We start from the raw sequence: 25,269 nt of genomic DNA on the forward strand, positions 1-25,269 counted from the left end.
CAAAATTTTCAATTTAACAAATTTTTATAAAAATTTGTTTTAAAATAAACACCCCTCTAAATGGCAAAGCTAGAATAGAATCTGGTCACAATTTATAGGTTAGACATAGGATGAAAGAGAGGAGCAAAGCTGAACACATCAGCTGCAGCACCATCTACTTTGCCTGCGACTCCGTTAGCAGGCCAACTTTGCCCGCGACTCCGTTAGAAGGCCCACTTTGCCCTTTTATAAATTATCTGATCAACAACTAAGAGATTATAATTCGATCTATGTTTTACTCTATCTGAATCCTCAATATAATGAAGAACTTTACAATTGTTAATTTATAGATATAATTTAAGTTCATTAAACCATTATTTCCTTCCTATATCCTCTCATTCTTCCACAAAAGCCTCTACCTTTGGGTGTTTACTTTTACAGACACCCACGCACACACCCCACACGCACGCACGCTCATGCCTTATCTTTTAACTCAAGATTCTCATCTTCCTTTGGGGAGAAACAAACATCATGAGGCTTTAGGTCCATTTTCTAAGGGAAAGGGGGGGCGGAGGCGGGGAGGGGGGATGAATAGGTTTTTACCCGGTACTTTTTATCATAAACGGGGAGGTACAAACCGCAAAGAAACACCAGTCGCTTGGTGGGCCACCAGCTCTGGGGCTCACTGATCAATCGCACCCAAACTCATTTACTAATTTAAAAAAGTACTGTGGCAAGGTTCGTTTACATAAGTCTTGGAGCGAAGCCGCCGCCACAATCTGCCGCAGTCTCGTGCGGAGTCACGGCCACCGAGCTCTTCACTTTCCCCAAGAGGCTCCCACGCCTCCCCCGTCCTCAAGGGAGCTAGGCGGTCCCTCGCGGCTCTGAGTCCCTCTGGGAAGGCCGCGAAGAGAGGCCGCAGGCGCCCTGGCGAGAAGGAAGGGCGGGGGCAGCGGGCGGCGGGCAGCACCCGGGCTTCAGTTCATGACCCCGTTATTCCACAGAAAAATGGAACATTCCGCTCTTTCCGCCCACAGAGGGGAGGTGGGGGGAACCCTTCGATCTAGTCTGGGAGAGGCGACGCGGGCGCAGCCACCGGAATCCGGGACGCGGGGAGCCGCGTTACGGGAATCGCTACCTCTCGGAATCCCGCCCCCTCGTCGACGGGCGGCCGCTGGACCAATGCCTGGGCGCAAAGGGTCTCTCAGGGGCCAATCAGCGCCTAGGTCCCGGTAGGGGGCGGGGCGCAGCCGTGGCCGGCCGGGGGCGCAGCTGGGCGGGATTGGGGAGCGTCCCGCCCCGCCGCGGGACTGGGGTGGCGCGCTACCTCTGCGGAGAAGGATCCGCGAGTGTTCGGGAGCCGGGGCGAGCAGCCAGAAGGCCCGCGGAGCCGCGCTGGGCCGCCCCGGCGCAGCTGTACCGGGGGCCGCGCCTGCCAGGCCAACGGGTCTGGCCCAGCCTGGCGCCAAGGGGTTCGTACGCTGTGGAGACGCAGAGGGTCGAGGCGGCGCGGCCTGAGGTGAGGAGGGGCCGGGTGCTGGGCCGCGTAGCTGGAGGGAGAGTGTCGGTGGTTTCAGACGGGTTATCTGGCACTCGAGGAGACCTCCCTTCCCCCTGAGAGCAGCGCCCGGAACTTGTCAGCCTAGCCTGGAAATCCCCACATTCCTTCCCCTTCCTGCTCCCGCACCTCCGAATTCTGCTTCCACAACTTTGTCACCTCGATTATGTCAGCCCTGAGTACAAACTTCACCCAGGCGCACGCATGCACCCCTCTTACGCCCGCCCCGCAGAACGCCCTTCAAGAACAACCCCCCCTTTTTGTTACCAGATTCCACGTTTTTCCCAATCCCCTTTCCATCTCCCCTGAAATTCTATTCCCTCCGCACTTGTCTTCATTCCCGAGGTGGATTTCCCTTCCCCAAAGCCGTTTTTTCATCTTGAAATAGCAACGTTTCAACGTTGTTGAAAGTTCATAATGCTTATAAACATTATTAACGTTTCTTTCCTTCTTTTGATCTCTTCTATTAATAATTATCATTCCTAACGAATTCCACATCTCACTGTATCCCAAGGAGAACAAATCAGTTTTTAAAATTTTACCTCCTCCGACCTAAGCTTTTGAAGATAGTCCAGGAAGCAAGGGTCTGTCCTTCAGTGGATGAACAGCATTTTATTTCATAATCCGAAACTGAAAAAAAAAAAAATCACAGGTTAAAAATAAGACTTGTCATCATTTTTTTTTTTTTTTTTTTTTGCCTTCAGAAGGAAACGCATTTTGGCTTAGTTCGTGGAGCTTTTCAACAATTATACTGCCTTAAAATAACTAGTTATCAGAATGCCAGGGTGAATTTTCTGAAAGATTGTGGTATTTGCTTTTGTCAGTGTTGTAAACAAACCCTTTAAACTGTGTATGACTGCCAGCTTCCAAGTTGAAACAACTCTTAATTTGAAATTACGAACTCAGATCATCAGTTTAGCTGTTTGCCATTATGTTAATTTCTTAAACTCATGTTAATTCCTATTTGGAAGTATTTTTGAACTGTGAACTGAAATACCACATTTATAGAACCAACTTGCTATTGTGCTTTCCAACTATCTCTCTTTGGGGATAATCTTGAACATTTGTTTTTAATCTTGAGTGAAAGCAAAAGATTACGGAAAGAAGAAAGTGTCAAAATGGACAAACTTTGTAGTGGGATTTTTTTCTCATTTTAAGTATGTATTGACAATACCAGTTTAATTTTCTCACAGGCAATTTAGATTATTATAAATACTGCTGCCACCTAATTTAATATAATATAGTCTTATGTAATTAAAAATGTTGTTCTCACTTTTATTTGTGAATTGCAGTATTTTCAATTTGTTTAAATTTGTTTCCAAGGCTTTGCACTTCAGTTCAGTGTTAGGGTGAAAGTTAAATACCTGTGAAGTAGGTGTTAAAATGTCCCCTTTATAGAGAAGGAAACAGGAGTCTCTCTGAAACCTAGATCTGTGTGACTCCAAATCCTGTGCTCTGAATCATTTTGTCATGTTGACAAACGTTTCTCGTAAAAAACCCAGTGCCACAATTTGGTTTGGGAACTTAAGGGCAACCCATAAATCCTCTACAGTGGCAGGGAGGGTTTCCCCCGCTCCCTCCTTTCAGAGCTGCTCATTTTAATGGGAGTCAGAATTCTCTGGCCCTAATACATTTGCAGCTTGGCTCCTAGAGAAGCATGGAATGTTCTCACAGCTTCTCCCTCTCTTTGATTGCAAAGGCAGAATGATCAGAGTTGAGGTTCCTATTGTGCTTTATTTTACACAGCAAATAGCAATTACTACCTGCTGTAGGAACTCACAAAGGTGCAGGAGATGTAATCAGGACCTTCAAAGAGTTTATAACAATTGGAATGACAAACTTATACGAGAAAAACTACGAGGATGCAAAGCAGTTTTAATTAAATGCAGAGTAATGCAGAAAATCCTGTAGATATTAAAGTTAGGGAATGATCATTTAAGGATTGGAATGAGCATTTAAGGATTGGAATGAGCATTTAAGGATTGGAATTAGCATTTAAGGATTGGAATTAGCATTTAAGGATTGGAATGAGCAAAGGATTTACCAGAAGTTGGCCTTGAAACCTGGGCAGGATTTGGATAAAGGGAAAAATGAAGACAGCCCATTAATAATAGCGAATGGAGGACAAGACATAGAATGGAGAATATAGAACATAATATAGGACTAGCTTGTGGAAAGGATCAGCAGTAACTAAGTTCTATTAATTTAAACAGGCAATATGTATTTAGTGCTTATGTTGTGCCAGTCACTGTTTTGAGCACTTTGCCCATATTATGGCATTTAATCTTCATAATACTATGAAGTAGGTCTAATAATAATAGGATAATAATCTTCTTTTTACACATAGGGAAACCCAGACACAAGAAGGTTAATTTGCCCAGCTAAGTGGTAGATCTAAAGGTCATACATAGACAGCCTGGCTTCAGAATCTGACCTCTTAACCATGATACATCCTGCCTCTCCATACAGTATACTTGAGTGACAGTTAATAGATAGAATAATAAGATCATACCAGAAAGTCTATAAAAACCCACCCTTAATTGTCCACCAGGTGCCTCAGACTATGTTAGATTCTGAGGATATCAAGATATGTGAAACAATTACTGTGCAGTGTTCTGAATCCTATTAGGGAATGATGTAAGAGTACACTGAGAGCAAAGATGTTTGTGAAGTGGGGGGAAATTCCATAGAAGAGATGATGCTTCAAAAGCAGTTTGTAGTGCGCAGCAGAGTCAGGAAAGACATTGTAGAGGCAAGGAATAATATATGCAGAAGCACAGACTGAAAGAACAAGGTATGTTAGAGGAAGTCTAGTGGTTTGCTGAGTCTACAGGGATGGTTAGTAGGGAGTGATGAAAGATAAGATGGAATTATAAATGGCATGGTGTGGTCAAGCAAAATGAGGAGCTTAAGTATTTGCTTTGCAATTCGGAAACTACAAGAATAATTTCAGCATTATTGGAGTAAAAGCCAGATTGCTTGCAATTGCAAGCAGTTCTCGAAGTATAGTAGTAAGGTAGCTTGAGGGAGAAGTCTGAGGAAAGGATTTTTTTTTTTTTTTTTTTTAGAATAGAGAAACTTGAATATCGGAAAAGATAGATTGGATAAGCACACCAAAGCCAAAATTTTAGGTTCTTAAATAGTTAAAATATTTGGCATTATTATTCACCCTTTAAAAAGCTGTTGAGGAAAAGAATGACAGGTTTAAAGTTGTGTTTTAGAGAGAGTGATCCACCAACAATGTTCAGAATGCTTGGTGGGGAGGAAAGAGACTGGAAGCAAGAACACAGTTGAAATTATTGAGGTGATCAATGTCCAAATTAGGTTAGTTTGTGGTAGAGAGTAAAAAGAAGAGACGGGTGGAAAAGATATTATGGGAGAGAAGACAGGATAAGATTTGTAACTGAGAAAAGCTAAAATGTACTGCATAGATGAGAGAAACGATGGACTCCATTGACTTAGGCAATTGAAGAGGATGAGTTGTTCGTAGACAGGGAAAAATGGTAAGTCCTTGTGACTTTTTAAAAAGGGTGTGGGCATTCATCCCATTACTGGGCATATACCCAAAGGATTATAAATCATGCTGCTATAAAGACACATGCACACGTATGTTTATTGTGGCACCATTCACAAGAGCAAAGACTTGGAACCCACCCAAATATCCGTCAGTGATAGACTGGATTAAGAAAATGTGGCACATATACACTGTGGAATACTATGCAGCCATAAAAAGGATGAGTTCATGTCGTTTATAGGGACATGGATGAAGCTAGAAACCATCATTCTGAGCAAACTATCCGCAAGGACAGAAAACCAAACACCATATGTTCTCACTCATAGGTGGGAATTGAACAATGAGAACACTTGGACACAGGATGGAGAACATCACACACCAGGGCCTGTCGTGGGGTGGGGGGAGGGGGGAGGGATAGCATTAGGAGATAATACCTAATGTAAATGACTAGTTAACGGGTGCAGCACACCAACATGGCACATGTATACATATGTAACCTGCACGTTGTGCACATGTACCCTAGAACTTAAAGTGGGTGGGCATTTATGTGTATATGTGTTCATGAGCATGTACCTATGGTATATTGTTTTTAGACCTCTTAAATTGATAAGACTCAGAGACAGAATATCTAAGAAGATGAAATGTAACTGGAATTAAAAGAAAGATCAAAGCCAAAATTCTTGAAATTATTTTGTTTGAAGGTGATAGTTGAAGTCATGTCTTCAAAGAAGTTGGTATTTAAAAAGAAAAGTCGATGCCCAATACTTTATCTTTGGGTACCTTCATAGCCTGGAGATAAAAGCTAGCAGAGAATTCAGTAAAGGAGACAAGAAAGAGGATAAAGGAAAGAATTCAACTACATTATCTGGTTACACAGAAAGCAGGATATAGGAGAAGTTCAAGAACCAGGGATGGTCAACAGTGTGAAAGGCTTCAGAAACACTTGTGATATATATAGTCAAAATGGCTACAGTCTCTTCTTTTTTTTTTTTTTTATAACTCTGCGGCTATCTAGTATATCTTAGTAAGATTTAATAAGAAATTAGTTAGCTGATTGATCGTGAATAAGAGAGCTACATTGGTTGAAAAACGGCTATGGTATATAGATGATTGTTTTAAAGCTGTGTGTATACATATCCAGAGCAGGAGATTCATTCCTTTCAGCACTGTAAATCTGTTGCCCTGTTACATTTGGAATGTTCTGCCTCCAAATTTTCATTTTCTTTTAAGTAATCAGCTTCACCCTTTGCTCTAAGGTTGATTGATCTGCACAATCTTTTTTTGTTTGAATGTTCTGTTTTATGTATTACCCCCAACCCCACCCCCTAGTGCAAAGTGAGTTAATCAGAGCTGTGTTTCAGATAGCATAGCTCTGGTTAGGCTGGCATGCTCTGGGATTTTGCCATTGGTAATCTTCACTTGACAATTAGAGTCAAAGATGATGTATAGTTCATATGTGTGCTATTTTCTCTGTCTAGGAACCCCTACCCTTATTTTATGACTGGGCACTCCTGGCCCCTGTCTGAATTGGGTATTATCTGTGCTCTTGTGGCACTTTGTGCATATTCTGCATCTTTAAACTTCAGACTTCTTAAAGGCAAGAACTATTTATATGGCTTCAATTATATTTGTAACGGAATAAAAAATGAATAAAAGCTTGAGCTTTTTGGTGAGAACATGGATGTTCATCAAAGTGCTCTGTAAACCTTTTCATTTGGCTAAAATAGTCTAATTTTAAAAGGCCCTAAGGTCATAAGCATATTCTATATGTTTTTCAATATGCTTATAGTTTTGCTTTTGCATTTAGGTCTTTAATCTGGAGAGAGAGTGTATGCTTATACATGCATGTGCACATGCATGAGTGTGTGTCTTTTTGTCTGATGAAATGGGGTTCTTTTTTTTCTTTTTTGCTTATGGAGCCAGTTGTCCCAATACTATTTATTGAATAGTCCTTTATTTTCCCAGCAAATGAGCAACCTTTTAAAAAATAAGATACTAAATTCTTACATACACTTGAGTCTATTTTGTTTTGTACCATTGATTTAATTGTCTATTCATTTGCCAATCAGTGCTATGTTTACCTTTAGACTGCCTTTTTTTTTTTTTTTTTTTTTTTTTTTTTTGCGAGACTTTTTTTTTTTTGAGACAGAGCCTTGCACTGTCACCCAGGCTGGAGTACAATGACATGATCTCGGCTTCTTAGCTTGCTGCAGCCTCTATAGCCCAGGCTCAAGTGGTCGTCCCACCTCAGCTTCTTGAGTAGCTGGGATTACAGGCATGCTCCACCATGCCTGGCTAATTTTTTTTTTTCCTTAATTTTTTATAGAGATAGGGTTTTGCCATGTTGCTTAGGCTGGTCTTGAACTCCTGGGCTCAAGCAGTCTACCTACCTCGGCCTCCCAAAGTGCTGGGATTATAGGTGTGAGCCACTGCACCCAGCCTTCTGTTACATTTTCTAATTAGTTATTATTGGTATGTAGGGGAGCTGTTTTTTTTTTTTTGAGACGGAGTTTTGCTCTTGTTGCCTGGGCTGGAGTGCAATGGCGACATCTCGGCTCACTGCAACCTCTGCCTACTGGGTTCAAGTGATTTTCCTGCCTCAGCCTCCCGAGTAGCTGAGATTGCAGGCATGCGCCACCACTTCCGGCTAATTTTGTATTTTTATTAGAGACGGGGTTTCTCCGTGTTGGTCAGGCTGGTCTGGAACTCCCAACCTCAGGTGATCTGCCTGTCTCTGCCTCCCAAAGTGCTGGGATTATAGGCGTGAGCCACCGTGCCAGCTGGAGAGCTATTTTTTGATGATGTTTTGTTTGACTCTTAGTTAAACTCTAAATAGTCCTATTATTTTTTGATGATGTTTTGTTTGACTACTGTGTTAGATTCTCAGTAGTCCTAATAGTTTGTCATGTGATTCTCACTCTTTCTTGATAGATGATCATATCATTCACAATTTATTTTCCATTTTTAGATCTTATTTATTATATTTTTGCTTAAGCCCTTTAGAGCAGTGGTGAATAACTGATGACTTCAAGCATCTTGTCTGAATCCTGACATTAATAGGAACGCTTCTAATTTTTACTTTTAAACCTATAGATGCTTATTATAGGTTTCTTTTTAACTTTTTTTTTTTTTGGAGGCAGAGCCTCACTCTGTCGCCCAGGCTGGAGTGCAGTGGTGCAATCTCGGCTCACTGCAACCTCTGCCTCCCGGGTTCAAGCAATTCTTCTGCCTCAGCCTCCCAAGTAGCTGGGACTATAGGTGCCCACCACCACGACCAGCTAATTTTCGTATTTTTAGTAGAGACAGGGTTTCACCATATTGGCCAGGCTGGTCTCAAACTCCTGACCTTGTGATCCACCCGCCTCAACCTCCCAAAGTGCTGGGATTACAGGCGTGAGCCACCACACCTGGCCTTATAGGTTTCTTATAGTAGTACCTGTGGCAGCAACAGCAAGAGCTGCACTAATAATAACAGCTGTTAACCTTTTATTGAGTAGTTACAATGAGCCAAATGATTCTAAGCACTTTATGTATATTGAGTTATTTAAGCATCCTAACATTCCTAGATGGTGGTACCCCATTTTTACAGATAAAGGAAGTAAAAGTGAAGGCTATTTAAAAACTTGCCTAAGATGTTAAAATATAGGGGCTGAAATTTGAACACAAGCAATCTGGTTCTAGAGTCCCTGTATCATCTTTGTCATCCTTCACCAAGGTAAGGATGGTCTCTTTCAGTCTTAGTTTTCTGACACTTCGTTGTTATTTTTAAGTTTTAGATGAACAGTTGTTGAATGTTATCAGATGCTTTTCCAACATCTGTTGGAATGACCCTGTCATTTTCCTTTGATCTGTTAATATAGTAATTAGCAGTATCTTTTCTCATTTTGAACTGTGCTTGTTATTTTAGGCCAAATACCTGTTAGCATTCACACTTTGGTTTTGTTTTCAAATCTGTTAGGCTTTTCTCTACCTACACTACAAAAATGTTAAAGGCAATTTTTCAGGCCCAAGGAAGGTGATACCAGATGGAAATACGGATCTATACAAAGGAATTAAAAGCTCTAGAAATGGTAACCACATGAGTAAATATGTGACAGTCTCACTCTGTCACCCAGGCTGGAATGCAGTAGTGCAACCACAGCTTACTGCAGCCTTGACCTCCAAGGCTCAAGCAGTCCTCTCACCTCAGCCTCCTGAGTAGCTGGGACAACAGGCATGCACCACCACAGCTGTCTAACTATTTATTTTTTGTAGAGGCGGGAGTCTTACTATATTGCCCAACCTGGTCTTAAACTTCTGGGCTCCTGCCTTGGCCTCCCAGAGTGATGGGATTACAGGTGGGAGCTACCAATGTGAAGTTTTAATATATGCAAAAGTAAAATATATGCTAAAATAGCACAAAGGTCTGGGGGGAGAAATGGAAGTATACTATTGTATACTATGCCTGAGGTAACAATATTACTTGAAGATAGATTGTGAAAAGTTAAAGATGTACACTATAAACCTAAAGCAACCAATAAGAAAACAAAGAATTATAGCTTATTAGCTAACAAGGAAAAGATAATAAAAAAAATTAACAAAAATAAATGCAGAAAAGTAAACAGGAACAAAGAACAGTCAAGAAGAAAACAAATACAAAGCTGATAGCTTTAAACCTAATCATACCACAAATTATATTAAATGTAAATGGTCTGAACACCCAACTGAAAAGCAGAGATTATCAGATTGGATACAACCACATGTTGCCTACCCTCTACGGATACCACTTAAATATGAAGAAACATACAGATTAAACAAAAAAGAATGGGAGAGGATATGTCATGATAACACTAATCAAAATGAGACAGAATTGGCTACAGTAATATCAAAGTAGATTTCAGAGAATGTTACCAGTGGTAAAGAAGGGCCATTTCCTAATGATAAAAGGGTCAATTTATCAAAAGGATCTACATAACATAGTTTCAAAACATACAGGGTAAAAACTGCAAGGAGAAGTAAATCCACAGTTGTATTCAGGGATTTCAATATCCCTCTTTGAACAATGATAGAAGAAGTAGTCAGAAAATCAGTAAGGATATGGAAGATTTGAACACTATCAACCAAATTCATGTGATGGTCATTTATGTAACACTCTACCAGCAACGGCAGTGCTTTTTAAGTGCACACAGAATATTGATTTCAAGATTTATAAGACTGCAGTCATCACGACAGTGTGGTGGTAGCATATAAATAAGCAAATTGATCAGTGGAACAAATAGAGTAGGAGTCAACCTACCTTCTGTTTTCATAAAGTACTGTTAGAACACAGCCACCCCTGTTTGTTTATGTATTCTCTATGGTTGCTTTTGTGTCATAACAGTAGATTAGTAGCTCCAGTAGAGACCTTACGGCTCACAAACCTAGAATATTTACCTCCTAGCTCATACATGAAAAGCTTGCCCACCCTGGAATTGAGAGTACCCAAATAGACCCACACCTATGTGAACAACTGATTTTTAACAAAGGCGCAAAGGCAATTCACTTGAGAAAGGATAATTTTTTCAGCAAATAGTTTTGAAACAATTATCCGTATATACAAAATGAACTCAAATTTCAGCTTGACACCATACATAAATACTAACTTGAAATAACTGGGACCTAAATGACCTTAAAACTATAAAACTTCTAGGAAAAAACCTTTTTGATTTTATTTTTATTTTATATATATATATATTTTTTTTTTTTTAGAAGGAGTCTCACTTTGTCATCCAGGCTGGAGTGCAGTCGTGCTATCTCTGCTCACTGCAGCCTCCTCTGCCTCCCGGGTTCAAGCAGTTCTCCTGCCTCAGCTTCCTGTGTAGCTGGGATTACAGATGTGCGCCACCACACCCGGCTAATTTTTTAAATATTTTAGTAGAGACAGGGTTTCACCATGTGCCCAGGTTGGTCTCGAACTTCTGAACTCAGGTGATCTACCCACTTTGGCCTCCCAAAGTGCTGGGATTACAAGTGTGAGCCACCGTGTCGGGCCCTTTGTGATTTTAGATTAAGCAAAGACTTCTTAGATATATCAAAAACACAAATTGATGAATTGAACTTTATTAAAATTAAACCTATTCTTCAAAAGATACTGTTAAAAGAGTGAAAAGACAAGCATACAAGAAAATAATGTGTAAATCCATTTTCTAATAAAGGCCAGAATATCTTCTTAGAACTTTCAAAACTTAATGAGAAAACAGGAAACCCAGTTGATCAATATGTTTGAACAGACACATCACCAAAGAAGATATAGCCAAGCACACACCTGCCATAGGGCCTAGCCATTCCACTCTTCACTTACCTTCTATTTTGGGGACACACACTATGTGTTAGTTTCCTAGGGGCTACTGTAATAGAGCATCCCTTTGTTATAGTATCCCTTATCTGAAATACTTATTAACAGAAGTATATTGGATTTTGGATTTTTTTTTTCAGTTTGTGTGTTGTATTTGCATTATATACTTACAGTTAATTATCCCAGATCCTAAAATCTGAAATCCAAAATGCCAGAGCTCAAAACATTTTGGAATTAGAGCATTTCAGTTTTCAGATTTGGGATGTTCAACCTGTACCACAAATTGGGTGGCTCAAAATAACAAATTTATTCTCTCAAGGTTTTGGAGGCTAGAAGTCCTTTTGAGACTTTGGATAGAATCTTCCTTTGCGTTTCCTAGCTTCTGGTGGTAGCCATCGTCCTTGAGATTCCTTAGCTTACAGCTGCGTAACTCCAGTCTCTGCCTGTGTATTCACATGGTATTCTTCCTGGCTCTGTCTCTTTAAATTAGACACCAGTCATATTGTACTAAAGGCCTATTATACTCCACTATAACATCCAATTAAATCTGCCCATAGAGTAACATTTTGTGGTACTGGGGTTAAGACTTCAACATATCTTTGGGGGAACAATTCAGCCCATAACAAACAAAAAGAAAATTAATTTAATTATATTGTATTTAGAACAGGGGTTGGCAAACTATAACCTATAAGCCAAATCCAGCTTGCAGCCATTTTTGTAAATAAAGTTGCATGGGAATATACCTAAGCCCACTTATTTACATATTGTGTATGGCTGCTTTTGTACTTTAATAATGGAGTTGACTAATTGCAAGAGAGAACTTAAAGCCCACGAAGTCTAAAATATTTATTATCCGGCCCTTTACAGAAAATGTTTGCTAGCCTATTTTAGAAGGTGTTAAGTGTTGTAGAAACAAACAAACAAACAAACAAACAGGAAAGGGGTATAAGCAACACAGTGGTTAGGGAAGATCTCTATGAGGAGGTGAATTTGAGCAAAGGCTACAAGGAATTTCTCTCTATATATTAACTTATGAAGATGTCCACTATGTAGTGTTAAGTGAAAAAAGTTATAAAACATTTCTCACTTATATGATCCCATCTTTGTAAAATAGGAAAGTGTATATTTATACAATATAAAGTTATATAATACATGTATAGAAAATTTTGCAAAAATATCCACCAAAATGTTCATAGTAGTTATCTCTTGGTGGGATTATAGTGCACTTTCACATGGCATTTTTTCAGTTTCTTTTCATTAGACATTTAAAAAATATTTTTATAAATTTAATTCCTTATGTGTTATTAAGTTACATCAAAGGCTTAATGTGTATGAAATAATAATGGAAGATTCAACTCCTTGCCTAAGTTTGAAGTTACTTGTTGTATTTCAAAGAGGAACACTAGTACTTAAGCTAGAATTTAAGTGAACAAATCTTAAAATGGATTTTTATATCTGAGTTGTTAGCAGGCTTAATTTAGTGCTAGTAGAAGGAAAAATATGTGATTGTTAAAGAACTCCTTCTGTCATAAATATTCCTTTCATGTTTCTGTGACATTACATAGACATCAGGGAAGTTTGCATTAGGTGTGGGTGAGCCAATAATGTTTGCAAGTATATATCAAATCTTAGCACTAGGGCTGGGCGCGGTGGCTCATACCTGTAATCCCAACACTTTGGGAGGCCGAGGTGGGCAGATCCCCTTGAGCTCAGCCTGGGCAACATGGAAAAACACTATCTCTACTAAAAATTAAAAAATTAGCTAGGCATGATGGTGCCATCTGTAGTCCCAGCTACTCGGGAGGCTGAGGTGGGACAATTACCTGAGCCTGGGAAGTTGAAGCTGCAGTGAGCTGTAATTGTGCTACTGCACTGCAGCCTGGGTGATGGGAGTGAGACACTGTCTCAAAAAAAAAAAAAAAAAAAAAAAAAGGCACTAGGATATTTGAATACTCTTATACAAGTGTTTATGGGTTTTTTTTATTCTGAAGCTCAAAACATATCTAAAGTGGGATACTTTCTGCAAACCTGAAAGCCTAAGAGCAGACGGGGATTTTAAAAGTACACATATAATAAAATTATCAAAGCCAGCCTTCTGAACAAGACTCTCCTCTCTTTACAGTGAAACCCAATGGAAAAAGCATGACATTTAGAAGTAGAAGACTTAGCTTCAAATCCCTACTCCTTCACTTACTAACTTTGTGATTTGGGTAAGTTAATTGGTCTTGTCTGAATTTTTGTTTTTTTATTTTACAAAGTTCCAATAAATAATCCCTGCCCTACTCACCTGATTCTTAGGATATTAGGAGACTAAAGTGAAATAATTTATGTGAAAACATTTTGTGTAATGTAAAATAGTATCCTCGTGTTAATTGTTATGAACTCATAATTGATACTAATGGAAGAGAACAGAGTGGATAATTTAAAAACTTATTTAATAATCAGTTAATTTAGTGTAGGTATTACCAACTTCTGGCAATTTATTCACAGTAACACTGTATTGTGAAAGATACATAGAAATTTTCTTCGTCTTGATCCCCACTCAACTTATTCATTCAACAAGCATTATTTTGCCTTCTATTGGCAATTTTAGTTCATATACTGTTCTACAATTGTAATAGTAACGTTACCATAATAACAAAGTTTATATTGACATTCTTTTTCACATGCAATGTAAATCTAAATATATTCATGCTTTTTATTTCATCCTTAGGTTAAGTTAGAAAATGAAAAAAAAAATCCATAGGTGACAAAAATAATTTATAAAGAGCATAACCATTAAATATTTATCAATTGTAACTCTACTGTTTTTTCTCTCACTTGAGAAAACATATGGAAATGAAAGTAAATGAGAATGAACTCTAGGGATAATCTTGAATTTATTCTATTTTAAGTAAATCATTTATAAACTTTGTTTCTTTAACATTAAAAGTAGCAATACTTGTTATACATCATCTAGCTCCTTTCGGCACACTACCATGTTATATCACCATAGTTGAGGAATAATTACAGCATTTGGTTTTCAGAAATAATCTTTCCTGTATTTGTGGTTACTAGTTAGGTTTTGGCTTCATAGAAGCTTCTCAGGTTACCTGCAGATTTTAAGGAAGGTTAGTGTATGCAATGTATGGTTATAATATACACATAGAAAACTCTGCAAGAGGTGAGGTGATAGTGCTATTAATATAATTTTAAATTAAATATTAGTATCAATAGAAGGAAAGGAGGGGAAAAAATAAGCAAAGTACTGTCAATTCTGTCAATTTTTTTTTTATTTTTTTGAGATGGAGTCTTGCTCTGTTACCCAGGCTGGAGTGCAATGGCACGATCTTGGCTCACTGCAACCTCCGCCTCCCAGGTTCAAGTGATTCTCCTACCGCAGCCTTCTGAGTAGCTGGGACTATAGGCCTGTGCCACCATGCCCGGCTAATTTTTGTATTTTTATTAGAGACGGGGCTTCACCATATTGGTTAGGCTGGTCTTGAACTCCTGACCTTGTGATCTGCCTGCCTTGGCTTCTCAAAGTGCTGGGATTACAGGCATGAGCCAGCGCACCTGGCCATAATTCTGTCAATTTTTAAACAAGCCCCAAGTGAAGTTAACTGTATTGCATATAATATTTTATATAGCGTTACTGTGTCATCATCTCTTAGATTTGGACTATGAAATCAAATCCCATAATAGATGTTTCTTCATCACCTCTCCATTACAATCTTCTAAAAATTAGGAGAGATTACTTTCTAAATGTGAAATGTGAAAACTGCTTTTGCCTAGTTCCTTTGCTTGTGTTCCATGGTACTGTCCAAACAAATCTAATTGCTTTGAAGTAATCATAAATTCTTTCATGGACCTCTTGTTCTGGAGCAGCTTTGCTGCAAGAATGTAGTACATTTGGCTTGGCACAGTGGCTTGCACCTATAATTCCAGCACTTTGGGTGGCCAAAGAAGGAGGATCGCTTCAGGCCAGGAGTTTGGGACCTGCCTGCGCAACATAGTGAGACCCCCATCTTTACAGAAAAATTTTTAAAAAATTAGCTGGGCATGCTGGCAAGCTGTTACATGATTAGGGAGTGCATAAAGTCCAGTTAGTATGTATATTTAATAAAACAATATTGTGTTCCAAGTGTAGAACTAGGAAGCCATTTCTCATCAAGAAGAGTTAATAGTTTTATTTAGAAGAAAAAAATTACACATTAAGTATTTTGTCTTCAATAATTTTAGCTTTTATTTTAGGTTCAGGGAGTACATGTGCAGGTTACTTGGGTGTATTGTGTGATGCTGAGGTTTGGAGTACGATTGAACTGTCACCCGGTTAGTGAGCATAGTACCCAATAGTTTGAACCTTAAGTATTTATTTATTTTATTTATTTTTTGAGACGGAATTTCACTCTGTCGCCCAGCCTGGAGTGCAGTGGCACCATCTCCATTCACTGCAACCTCTGTTTCCCGGGTTCAAGTGATTCTCCTGCCTCAGCCTCCCGAGTAGCTGGGATTACAGGCGCCCACCACCATGCCCAGCTACTTTTTGTATTTTTAGTAGAGACGGGGTTTCACCATGTAGGCCAGGCTGGTCTGGAACTCCTGACCTCAGATGATCCACCCACCTCGGCCTCCCCAAGTGCTGGCATTACAGGCGTGAACCACTGCACCTAGCCGACATTAAGTATTTTTTAATTTAAATGTATTTTTTGCATAAGTACTAAAGATTCACATGGTCAGCATTGCAAGGCTGCAGAGTGTATGGTGGAGCATCTCCCTCCCACCCTGATCTCTCAAATACCCTGTCGCAGCCAGTATTTGAACTTTTATCCTCCTAGAGATATTGTATGCATATATAAAGAAATGAATGTGTGTTTTGTTTTCTTGTATATTGTTTTGCCCACAAATAATAGCAAATGCGTTGTTCTGTACCTTAACAATGTAACAATGTATTTTAGATAACTTTATGTTTCTGTACATATAGAGCTTCCTCATTTTTTTTAAATGGCTACAAACATTTACGTTTACATGGTTTTGGTATACCATAATTTAACTAGTGTCCCATCATAATTAGGTTGTTTCAGCCTTTTACTATTAAAAACGATGCAGTGAATAACTTTGTACATGTGTTGTTTTATTCATATCTGTAGGATAAAATAAAGTAGAATCATTAGAATCAAATGTGTGTGTTTTAATTTTGATTGATAATGCCAAACTGGCTCTCTGCCTTGTTTGGGTAGAGCTTTTTTCTTTGTTTTTAAGTGAGGTCTAATTTACAGACAACAAAACTGACTGTTTTTAAAGTGTACAATGTATTGGGAAGCTTATGCCAATTTACACTATAACCTGTAGTGTGTAACAATACTTTCATTGCTTAGTCTCACAACACTCTGTTGATACCTTTTGGGTTTTTATATTTTTGCCAACACTAATATGTAAGAATGGTATCGGGATAATTTTTGGTTTGTTTACCTTTTTTTACGTACTGCAAAACAGAACTCATAAGTGTATAGCTCAGTGAGTTTATCACTGTCGAGATCAAGATACAGAACATGCTCAGCACCCAGAATGTCCCCTTTTATACCCTTCCTCACAAAAAACAACTGCTCTGACCTCTGTCACCAAACACGGTAGACTTTTGCCTCTTTTTGAACTTCTGTAAAATAAATCATGCAGAGCGTACTTTCTTGCCTTTTTTCTCTTTTAAAATTTTTTTGTAGAGTCAGGGTCTCACTATTTTGTGCAGGCTGGTCTCTTAACTCCTGGCCTCAAGCAGTCCTTCCCCCTCAGCCTCTCAAAGTGCTGATATGACAGGTGTGGGCCACTGCGCCCAGCCTGTCTGATTTCTTTCATTCTGTATTATATGTGAGATTCATCCATGATGCATGTATCTGTTATTCTTTGTCATTGCTGTGATTCAATTACTTGAGTATACCATAATTTATCCTAGTGTTAATAGATATTTGGTTGATTTTATTTTTCATCTATTTTGAATAAAACTTCTGTAAACATTCTTGTACATGTCTTTGGAGGTATTAAGCATTCGTTTCTTTTGGCTATACCTCACCTGGGCAGATTTTGTTTGTTTTTAAGGTCTAATTTATAAACAATAAAATTCACCATTTTTTAGTTACAACTTGATAGGAAACCCGTAAGTCTAACATTTCTTCACTTCTTATCAGCAAAAACCCTGATGGCTGCCTTTTTTCTGGACTTTGTTTTGAGACGGAGTCTCGCTCTGTCACCTAGGCTGGAGTGCAGTGTTGTAACCTCGGCTCACTGCAGCCTCCGCCTCCTGGGTTCAAGCAGTTCTCTGCCTCAGCCTCTTGAGTAGCTGGGATTACAGGCGGCTGCCACCACATCTGGCTAATTTTTGTATTTTTATTAGGGACGGGGTTTCACCATGTTGGTCAGGCTGGTCTTGAACTCCTGACCTCATGATCCACCCGCCTCAGCCTCCCAAAGTGCTGGGATTATAGGCGTGAGCCACCGTGCCCAGCCAACTTACCTTTTAAAGAATGTTGGAAGGTAGGCTCTCAGAGCCGTGGAGCAAAGGACAGGTTTACTTACAGTCTTCAAAGATACAGATAATGTCTGCCTCTAGAGTAAACGGCAGATATGCTTCCTGCATATTTTTCAAGTTTAGGGTTACTTAAGATCTGTCTTTCTTTCCTGTGAAGCAGCCTGTTCAGGTGTCGTCTGACTTCACAATGCCCTGTGGCAGTTGGGACTGAAGCAGCTGGCACAAGAAAATGCTGATACTCTGACTACTGTTATGAGTAATACAGTCTTTTGTCTCTGACTCAAAAATGTCATGCCTTTTGCCAGTATCCATGACACTGTGGTAGGCTGACTTGTTAGCTTGAAAGTAAGGTAAGATCTTAGTGCCTTTGAAATAGTTGACACAGAATTCAGTGAATTTTGACAAATGTAGTCTTTATTTTTTTAAAATAGAATTTCGCTTTGTTGCCCAGGCTGGAGTGCATTGGTGCGATCTCAGCTCACCGCAGCCCCTGCCTTCCGAGTTCAAGCAGTTCTCCTGCTTCAAGCCTCATGAGTAGCTGGGACTGCAGGCATACACCACCACACCCGGCTAATTTGTGTGTGCGTGTGTGTGTGTGTGTGTGTGTGTGTGTGTATGAGAGAGAGAGAGAGAGAGAGACAGCGTTTCACTCTGTTGCCCACACTGGAGTCCAGTGGCATGATCTGGGCTTACTGCAACCTCTGCCTCACGGGTTCAAATGATTCTCCTGTCTCAGCCTTGCGAGTAGCTGGCATCACAGACACCCGCCACCACACCCAGCTAATTTTTGTATTTTTAATAGAGATGGAGTTTCACCATGTTGGCCAAGCTGGTCTCAAACTCCTGACCTCAGGTGATCTGCCCACCTCGACCTCCCAAAGTGCTGGGATTACAGGCGTGAGCCACCGTGCCCTGCCAAATGTATAGAGTCTTATAGTCACCACCACAATCAAGTCATAGATTATTTTTATCACCTCAGATTTCGTTTATGCCCCTTTACGTGTGCCTCCTCTACCTCAGCCCTAGGCAACCCTGGATCTGCTTTCTGTCACCTTAGTTTTGCCGTCTGAAAAATTTCCCAGGCACAGTGGCACAATAGCTCATGCCTGTAATCCCAGCGCTTTGGGAGGCTGAGGCAGGAGGATCGCTCGAGCCCAGGAGTTTGAGACAGCCTGGGCAACATAGTGAGACCCCCATCTCTTAAAAAAAAAAAAAGAATTTCCTGTAAATAGTTATACAATATATAGCCTGTTGTGTCTGGCTTCGTTTATTCAGTGTAATGCTTTTGAGATTCATACTACTGCATGTATCACTAGTTCATACTCTTTTTTGTTTGTTTGTTTGTTTGTTTGTTTGCTGAGTAGTATTCTATTATATGTCTCTACCATTGTTTGGATGTATGTTTATACATTCAGCAGTTGGTGGACATTTGGATTGTTTCCAGTTTGGGACTTATGAATGAAGCTGCTGTGAACATTTGAGTATAAGTCTTGGTGTGGGCATATGTTTTTATTTTGGGGAGTACCCTCTTTGGAGTGGAAATACCAAGTCTTATGGTGTGCTTTTAACTTGGTAACGAACTACCAAATTGTTTACCAGAGTGTCTGTATCATTTTGCATTCCTATCTGAGTAGTTCTAATTTATATCTCTCATTTTGAGTGAGGTTGAAAGTATCTTTTCATATGCTTGATTTACTTGTATTTCCTTTTCTATAAACTATTCAAATATTTTTGCCTGTTGTTCTATTAGGTGTTAGAATTTTTTAGTGATTTGTAGGCATTCTTTATATATCAGGGAAAATTTTTGGCTGTGCTATGAATTACATTTTTTTCCATTTGTCAGGTATCTTTTAAGGATACATATTATGGTGAGTTTTGCCATGTAGAAATTTGTCACTCTGAAGTTCTTAATCTCACAGTTATTTACTAATATAGGACTTCACATAAGAAAGAAACAAGATAGATCTTTTAATTAACCTTAAAGTACAAATTATGTTTTCTAGCAGTGTTTTCCATAGCCATAACTTCAGTGGGAATAAAGAAAAATAATGTGAAGATTTAAGTTTTCTACATTCTCATAAGAATTTTACCACCTTTTAGAAACATAGCTACAGCGTGGAAACGAGATTGTATGTTAAATTATATGTATATAAGAGAAAAAATATTAAAAGTAATATTACATGTGTCTGTTGCAGAAATATCCGTGCAAGATGTTGACGTTGCAGACTTGGCTAGTGCAAGCCTTGTTTATTTTCCTCACCACTAAATCTATGGGTAAGGTTCATGAAATACCCTGTCTTCTAACTTCACAAATTAGATTTATATATTTTTATATTATTATATAATTAAGCTATGTTTAATTATTATGTTCATATATTCTTTCTAGGATAATCGAGAGAATAAGATCTTAAATTGATTTTAATAAAAATATTCTTGATAATCTGTTTTTGTATAATTTGAGTTGTAACAGTCAGTAATCTTAAAGGCTGTATATCAATACTAACAATAACTTTAAAATGGGGAAGGAAAAAAGTGTGTGGGTTTTTTTTTTTTTTTCAGTAAATGAATAGGAGAAAATTTATTAAATCTTGTTAAATTTTACGTCATTCATACTACATGCTCTTCAAGTATTGAAGGGCTGCTTTCCTGTGTCTGTAAGTCCTTGTCCCCAAATTACAGTTACCCAGATACCTAGTCATTCTATAGGATCTGGCTTTTAGCCCTGTGCATGCTGATTACCCTACTGATTATTCTCTTAGTTGCCTGTATTACATTTAAAACAGAATACTGGCTGGGCATGGTGGCTCATACCTGTAATCCCAGAACCTTGGGAGGCATAGGCGGGAAAATAACTTGAGCCCAGGGATTCAAAACCAGCCTGGGCAACAAAGCAAGGCCCCATCTCTACAATTTTTTTTTTTTAGTTAGCCAAGTATTAGTCCATTTTCACACTGCTATAAAGAAATACCTGAGACTGGGTAATTTATAAAGAAAAGGTTTAATTGACTCACAGTTCTGTAGGCTGTACAGAAGCATGGTGGCATCTGCTTCTGGGGAGGCTTTGGGAAGTTTCCAATCACGGCAGAAGGCAAAGGGGGAGTGAGGCATCTCACATGGTGAGAACAGGAGGAAGAGAGAGAGAAAGGGAAGGTGCTACAAACTTTTAAATGACCAGAGCTCACAATAACTCATTCCTCATCCACCATCTCGAGGCAGTACCAAGTGAGAAATCCACCCCTATGATTTGATCACCTCTCCACCAGGCCCCACCTCCAACACTGGGGATTATGATACAACATGAGATTTGGGTGGGGACACAGATTCAAACCATATCACGCCTCTAATCCCAACTACTCAGGAGGCTGAGCCAGGAGAATCATGAGCCCTAGACCTCAAGGTCACAGTGAGCCATGGTCACGCCATTGCACTCTATCCTGGGTAACAGAGCAAGACCCTGTCTCGTAAAAAATGTGTGTGTGTGTGTATGACTAATACTATCCCAGCTGTCCCCCTTACTAGCTGTAGGACCCTGGTCAGTCATTTTCTGTACCTCAATTTCCTGATCTATGAAATGGGGATAATAAAGGCCACTACCTCCTAGGGTTATTAGTGAGGATTAAAGAAGTTAATATAGAGGCCAGGCATGGTGGCTCATGCCAGTAATCCAAGCACTTTGGGAGGCCGAGATGGGTGGATCATTTGAGGTTAGGAGTTCAAGACTAGCCTGGCCAACACGGTAAAACCCTGTATCTACTAAAAATACAAAAATTAGCCAGGCAGTAGTGGCGCACGCCTGTAATCTCCGCTACTCAGGAGGCTGAGGCAGGAGAATCCCTTGAGCCTGGGAGGCGGAGGTTGCAGTGAGCCAAGATCGCACCACTGCACTCCAATCTGGGTGAAAAGTGAAACCCTGTTTCAAAAAAAAAAAAAAAGAAAAAAAATCTGGACTTGGTAGCACATGCCTGAAAGTCTCAGTTACTTGGGAGGCTGAGGTGGGAGAGTCACTTGAATCCAGGAGGCAGAGGTTGCAGTGTGTGGAGATTGTGCCACTGCACTCCAGCCTGGGTGGCAGACTGAGACCCTATCTCAAAAAACAACCAAAAATAAGTTAATATAGAGGAAACATTTGGACAGTGCTTGGCCTACAATAAGCGTTATAAAAATTATAGTTACTACATATTTATTATAAAGGTTATTGTTGTCTTTGAATAAAAGTTTCTTTATGAAAACAATGAATGTAATATACCAAAACCAGTCACTACAGTGGCTCTCTTACTTTGATCTGAACATCATTTTTATAAAGTTACGTAACTATGTGGTAGCTGAGATATACCCTTGTTTCATGTTAAGCTAGTGATCAGTGAAAATTCTCAGGTGGTTTTTACATGAGTTACTCTTAAACTAGTTCTCCCTCACCCTATGTATATTTCTTATTACCTAAATAGGATATATTTCCTCTGTTGCTAATTTCATTTTATCAGCTTTAGCCTGTTCTACTCTTTCAACATAATTTTGAATCCCAACATTTTCATCTGAAGTGTTGGCAGTTGTTTGTAGTCCTGTCCTCTGCTAATTTGATAAGCATGTGTGTCTGTCTTTTCCCAAGTTGTTGATTAAAATGTTGAAAATAACAGGACTGCATTAGTTATCTGTTGCTGCCTCACAAATACTCCAAATCTTCAAGGCTTAAAATGATAATAATATCTCTCATGGTTTGTATAGGACAGGACTATAGATAGGCAGGCACAATCAGACTTATTCATCTTTGCTGTACAATGTCTGGGGCCTCAGCTGCAATATTCAGACTGGGGGCTGGAGTCATCTGCAGACTCCTTCGCTTATATGTCTGTTATTAATGGTATCTGCAGGCTGAGGGCTTTGCTGGGGCCATTGTCCAAAACACCATACGTGGCCTCTTTTTATGGCCCTGGCTTTCTTACAATGTGTGGCTGGGTTCTAAGGGCAGATATCCCAGGAGAGAGAAAGAAAGCTAATTGGAGTCTGTATTTTAATGATCTAGCCTCTGAAATCTCATAGCACACTCCATTGGCTGGAGTGGACACAAGGCACCCATACAGATCTGATGTGGTTGGGGGAAATACAGTCCCCACCTCTTCATGAAAAGAGTATGCATGACATTGTAAGAAAAATATGTGGGATGGGATAAATATGTAGGTGTGGCCATTCTTAAAATACAGTCTTCTCCAAGGATTGAGGGCATGCACTTCAGCATATTCTACTTAAGACCATCCTCTAATTGACTTTTTTCTCAGTCAGTATTTTTATATATGGGTAATCAAATATAAATTTGAGTATGAACCTATAAAAGTAGCAAAATATCAGCAATTTCATAATGTTCATTGTAATATCAGTTATAGTATATTCTTTTTCTTTTTTTTCTTTTTTTCTTTTTTCTTTGAGATAGAATCTCGTTTTGTTGCCCAGGCTGGAGTGCAGTGGCGCAGTCTCAGCTCACTGCAACCTCTGCCCCCCAGGTTCAAGCAATTCTCCTGCCTCAGCCGCCTGAGTAGCTGGAATTACAGATGTGGGTCACCACGCCCGGGTAATTTTTGTATTTTTAGTAGAGACGGGGTTTCACCATGTTGGTCAGGCTGGTCTAGAACTCCTCATCTCAGGTGATCCATCCACCTCGGCCTCCCAAAGTGCTGGGATTACAGACGTGAGCCACTGCGTCCAACCCAGTTATAGTGTATTCTAATTCACATTTCTTCATCTTGCCCTATAAACATTCAAAATAACTTTATTAGATACCTTTCTTAATTAAAATACTTTCTTTTTACAATTTAATCTCAGCCTGGTAGCCCTGTAAAATGGGATTAATTTGACATGGGATGGTATTAGTGAAGCTGTGTCTCACTTTGAAAAACGGAACATTTGCCCTTTTTTTTTTTTGAGACTGAGTCTCACTCTGTCGCTCAGGCTGGAGTGCAGTGGTGTGATCTTGGCTCACTGCAAGCTCCGCCTCCTGGGTTCATGCCATTCTCCCGCCTCAGCCTCCCAAGTAGCTGGGACTACAGGCCCCCGCCACCACACCCGGCTAATTTTTTGTATTTTTAGTAGAGACAGGGTTTTACTGTGTTAGCCACGATGGCCTTGATCTCCTGACCTCATGATCCACCTGCCTCGGCCTCCTAAAGTGCTGTGATTACAGGTGTGAGCCACCGCACCCAACCCATTTGCCCATTTTTAATATTTCTCTTATTCTATGTGATTAAAAATTATTCATATTGAGTCTCTATATGTTACGTTTTTAGTACTCTAGAGTATATTTCATATTTAACATCCCTATAATTACTTTAGAGAAAGTATAACAAGTGATTTTGCCAAAGAATAAAGTGATATCTAGGGAGTTGTAAGGTCTGACCCAGTATCACAGAGTAACTTAGTAGAGATTCTCCACTAGATGAAGGACCATACTATTGGAAATTGAGAGTAATATATGCACTAAGATTTACAGTAGGCATTTATAAATAACAACAAGATGATATAAACAGGCCACATTATAAGTTTGAAACAAAGAAATACACATTCCAGCTCTGGGTTTTACAGGCTTTATAAGAGGTCCTGGGATTCCATTTGGGGATACAATTTTGACTGCAAAAACTGTTTTTTAATTTTTCCTGGGCTCACTGCAGCCTTGACCTCTTGGGCTCAAGCAATCCTCCTGCCTCAGCACCCGACCCTCACCCCCAAGTAGCTGGGACTACAGGTGTGTGCCACCATGCCTGGCTAATATTTGTATTTTTTTTTGTAGAGATGGGGTTTTGCCATGTTGCCCAGGCTAGTAATTTTTAATCTCAAAAAAACTTCACGGCTAACTACCCAGGAACCCCACAGCAAATAGGATTCATTGAGGAAAGCCACCTTAAAATTGTGGACATTGAAGCTAGAGAAAAAGAATAAAATCATGTCAAATAGTTGGGATTTTTATCTTGTTAATAGGTAGCCACTAAATAATTTAAAGTAGACAAATGTTATAATTATTTTAGAATAGTAACTGACAGTAGTATGTAAGATAAACTGGAAGGAGGTCAGACTAATATAATATAGTACCCTGTGCTTCAGTAGTCAAAGTAGCATTGGAAAGAAGATATGCTTATTAAGCATATAGAACCAACACAGTGCAATATTGTTAAGTTGGAGGTTAGAGGAGGCTAATTAGAGATGTTGGAAGATGACTACAGAGTATCTGGCCTGGATGTCTGGATGGGAGTGGCGCTGTTAGCAGAGGCAGAGAAATAAGAATAAAAAATAGTAAGTTTGAAAAGATTATGATACATATAGTTTTGGACATGCTCATTTAAAAATAGCTATGGGAAATCTCAGGTAGATATATGTCTAATGGGCTATTGAAAGCATGGGGGTTTAGTGCTAGAGATAGG

The 25,269-nt window shown here is 39.4% G+C and overlaps 1 protein-coding gene across 3 annotated transcripts in view; it reads left to right on the plus strand.

Moving 5' to 3' along the window:
- The first annotated feature begins 1,067 nt into the window (after positions 1-1,067).
- The window catches only part of IL6ST (interleukin 6 cytokine family signal transducer), a 60,410-nt gene continuing 36,208 nt past the window's right edge, over positions 1,068-25,269 (plus strand). For 2 of the 3 annotated variants that reach the window (XM_063622642.1, XM_055252419.2), the window contains exons 1-3: positions 1,269-1,498; positions 13,487-13,574; positions 20,062-20,140. In XM_063622642.1, the coding sequence (XP_063478712.1) occupies positions 20,077-20,140 (64 nt within the window). In that variant the 5' untranslated portion in view covers positions 1,269-1,498; positions 13,487-13,574; positions 20,062-20,076. Of the gene's footprint in view, positions 1,499-13,486; positions 13,575-20,061; positions 20,141-25,269 lie in introns of all 3 variants that reach the window. The other variant, XM_055252418.2, reaches the window with a different exon arrangement.

This window comes from Symphalangus syndactylus, chromosome 18 (genome assembly GCF_028878055.3).
Source record: "Symphalangus syndactylus isolate Jambi chromosome 18, NHGRI_mSymSyn1-v2.1_pri, whole genome shotgun sequence".
NCBI classification, from domain to species: Eukaryota; Metazoa; Chordata; class Mammalia; order Primates; family Hylobatidae; genus Symphalangus; species Symphalangus syndactylus.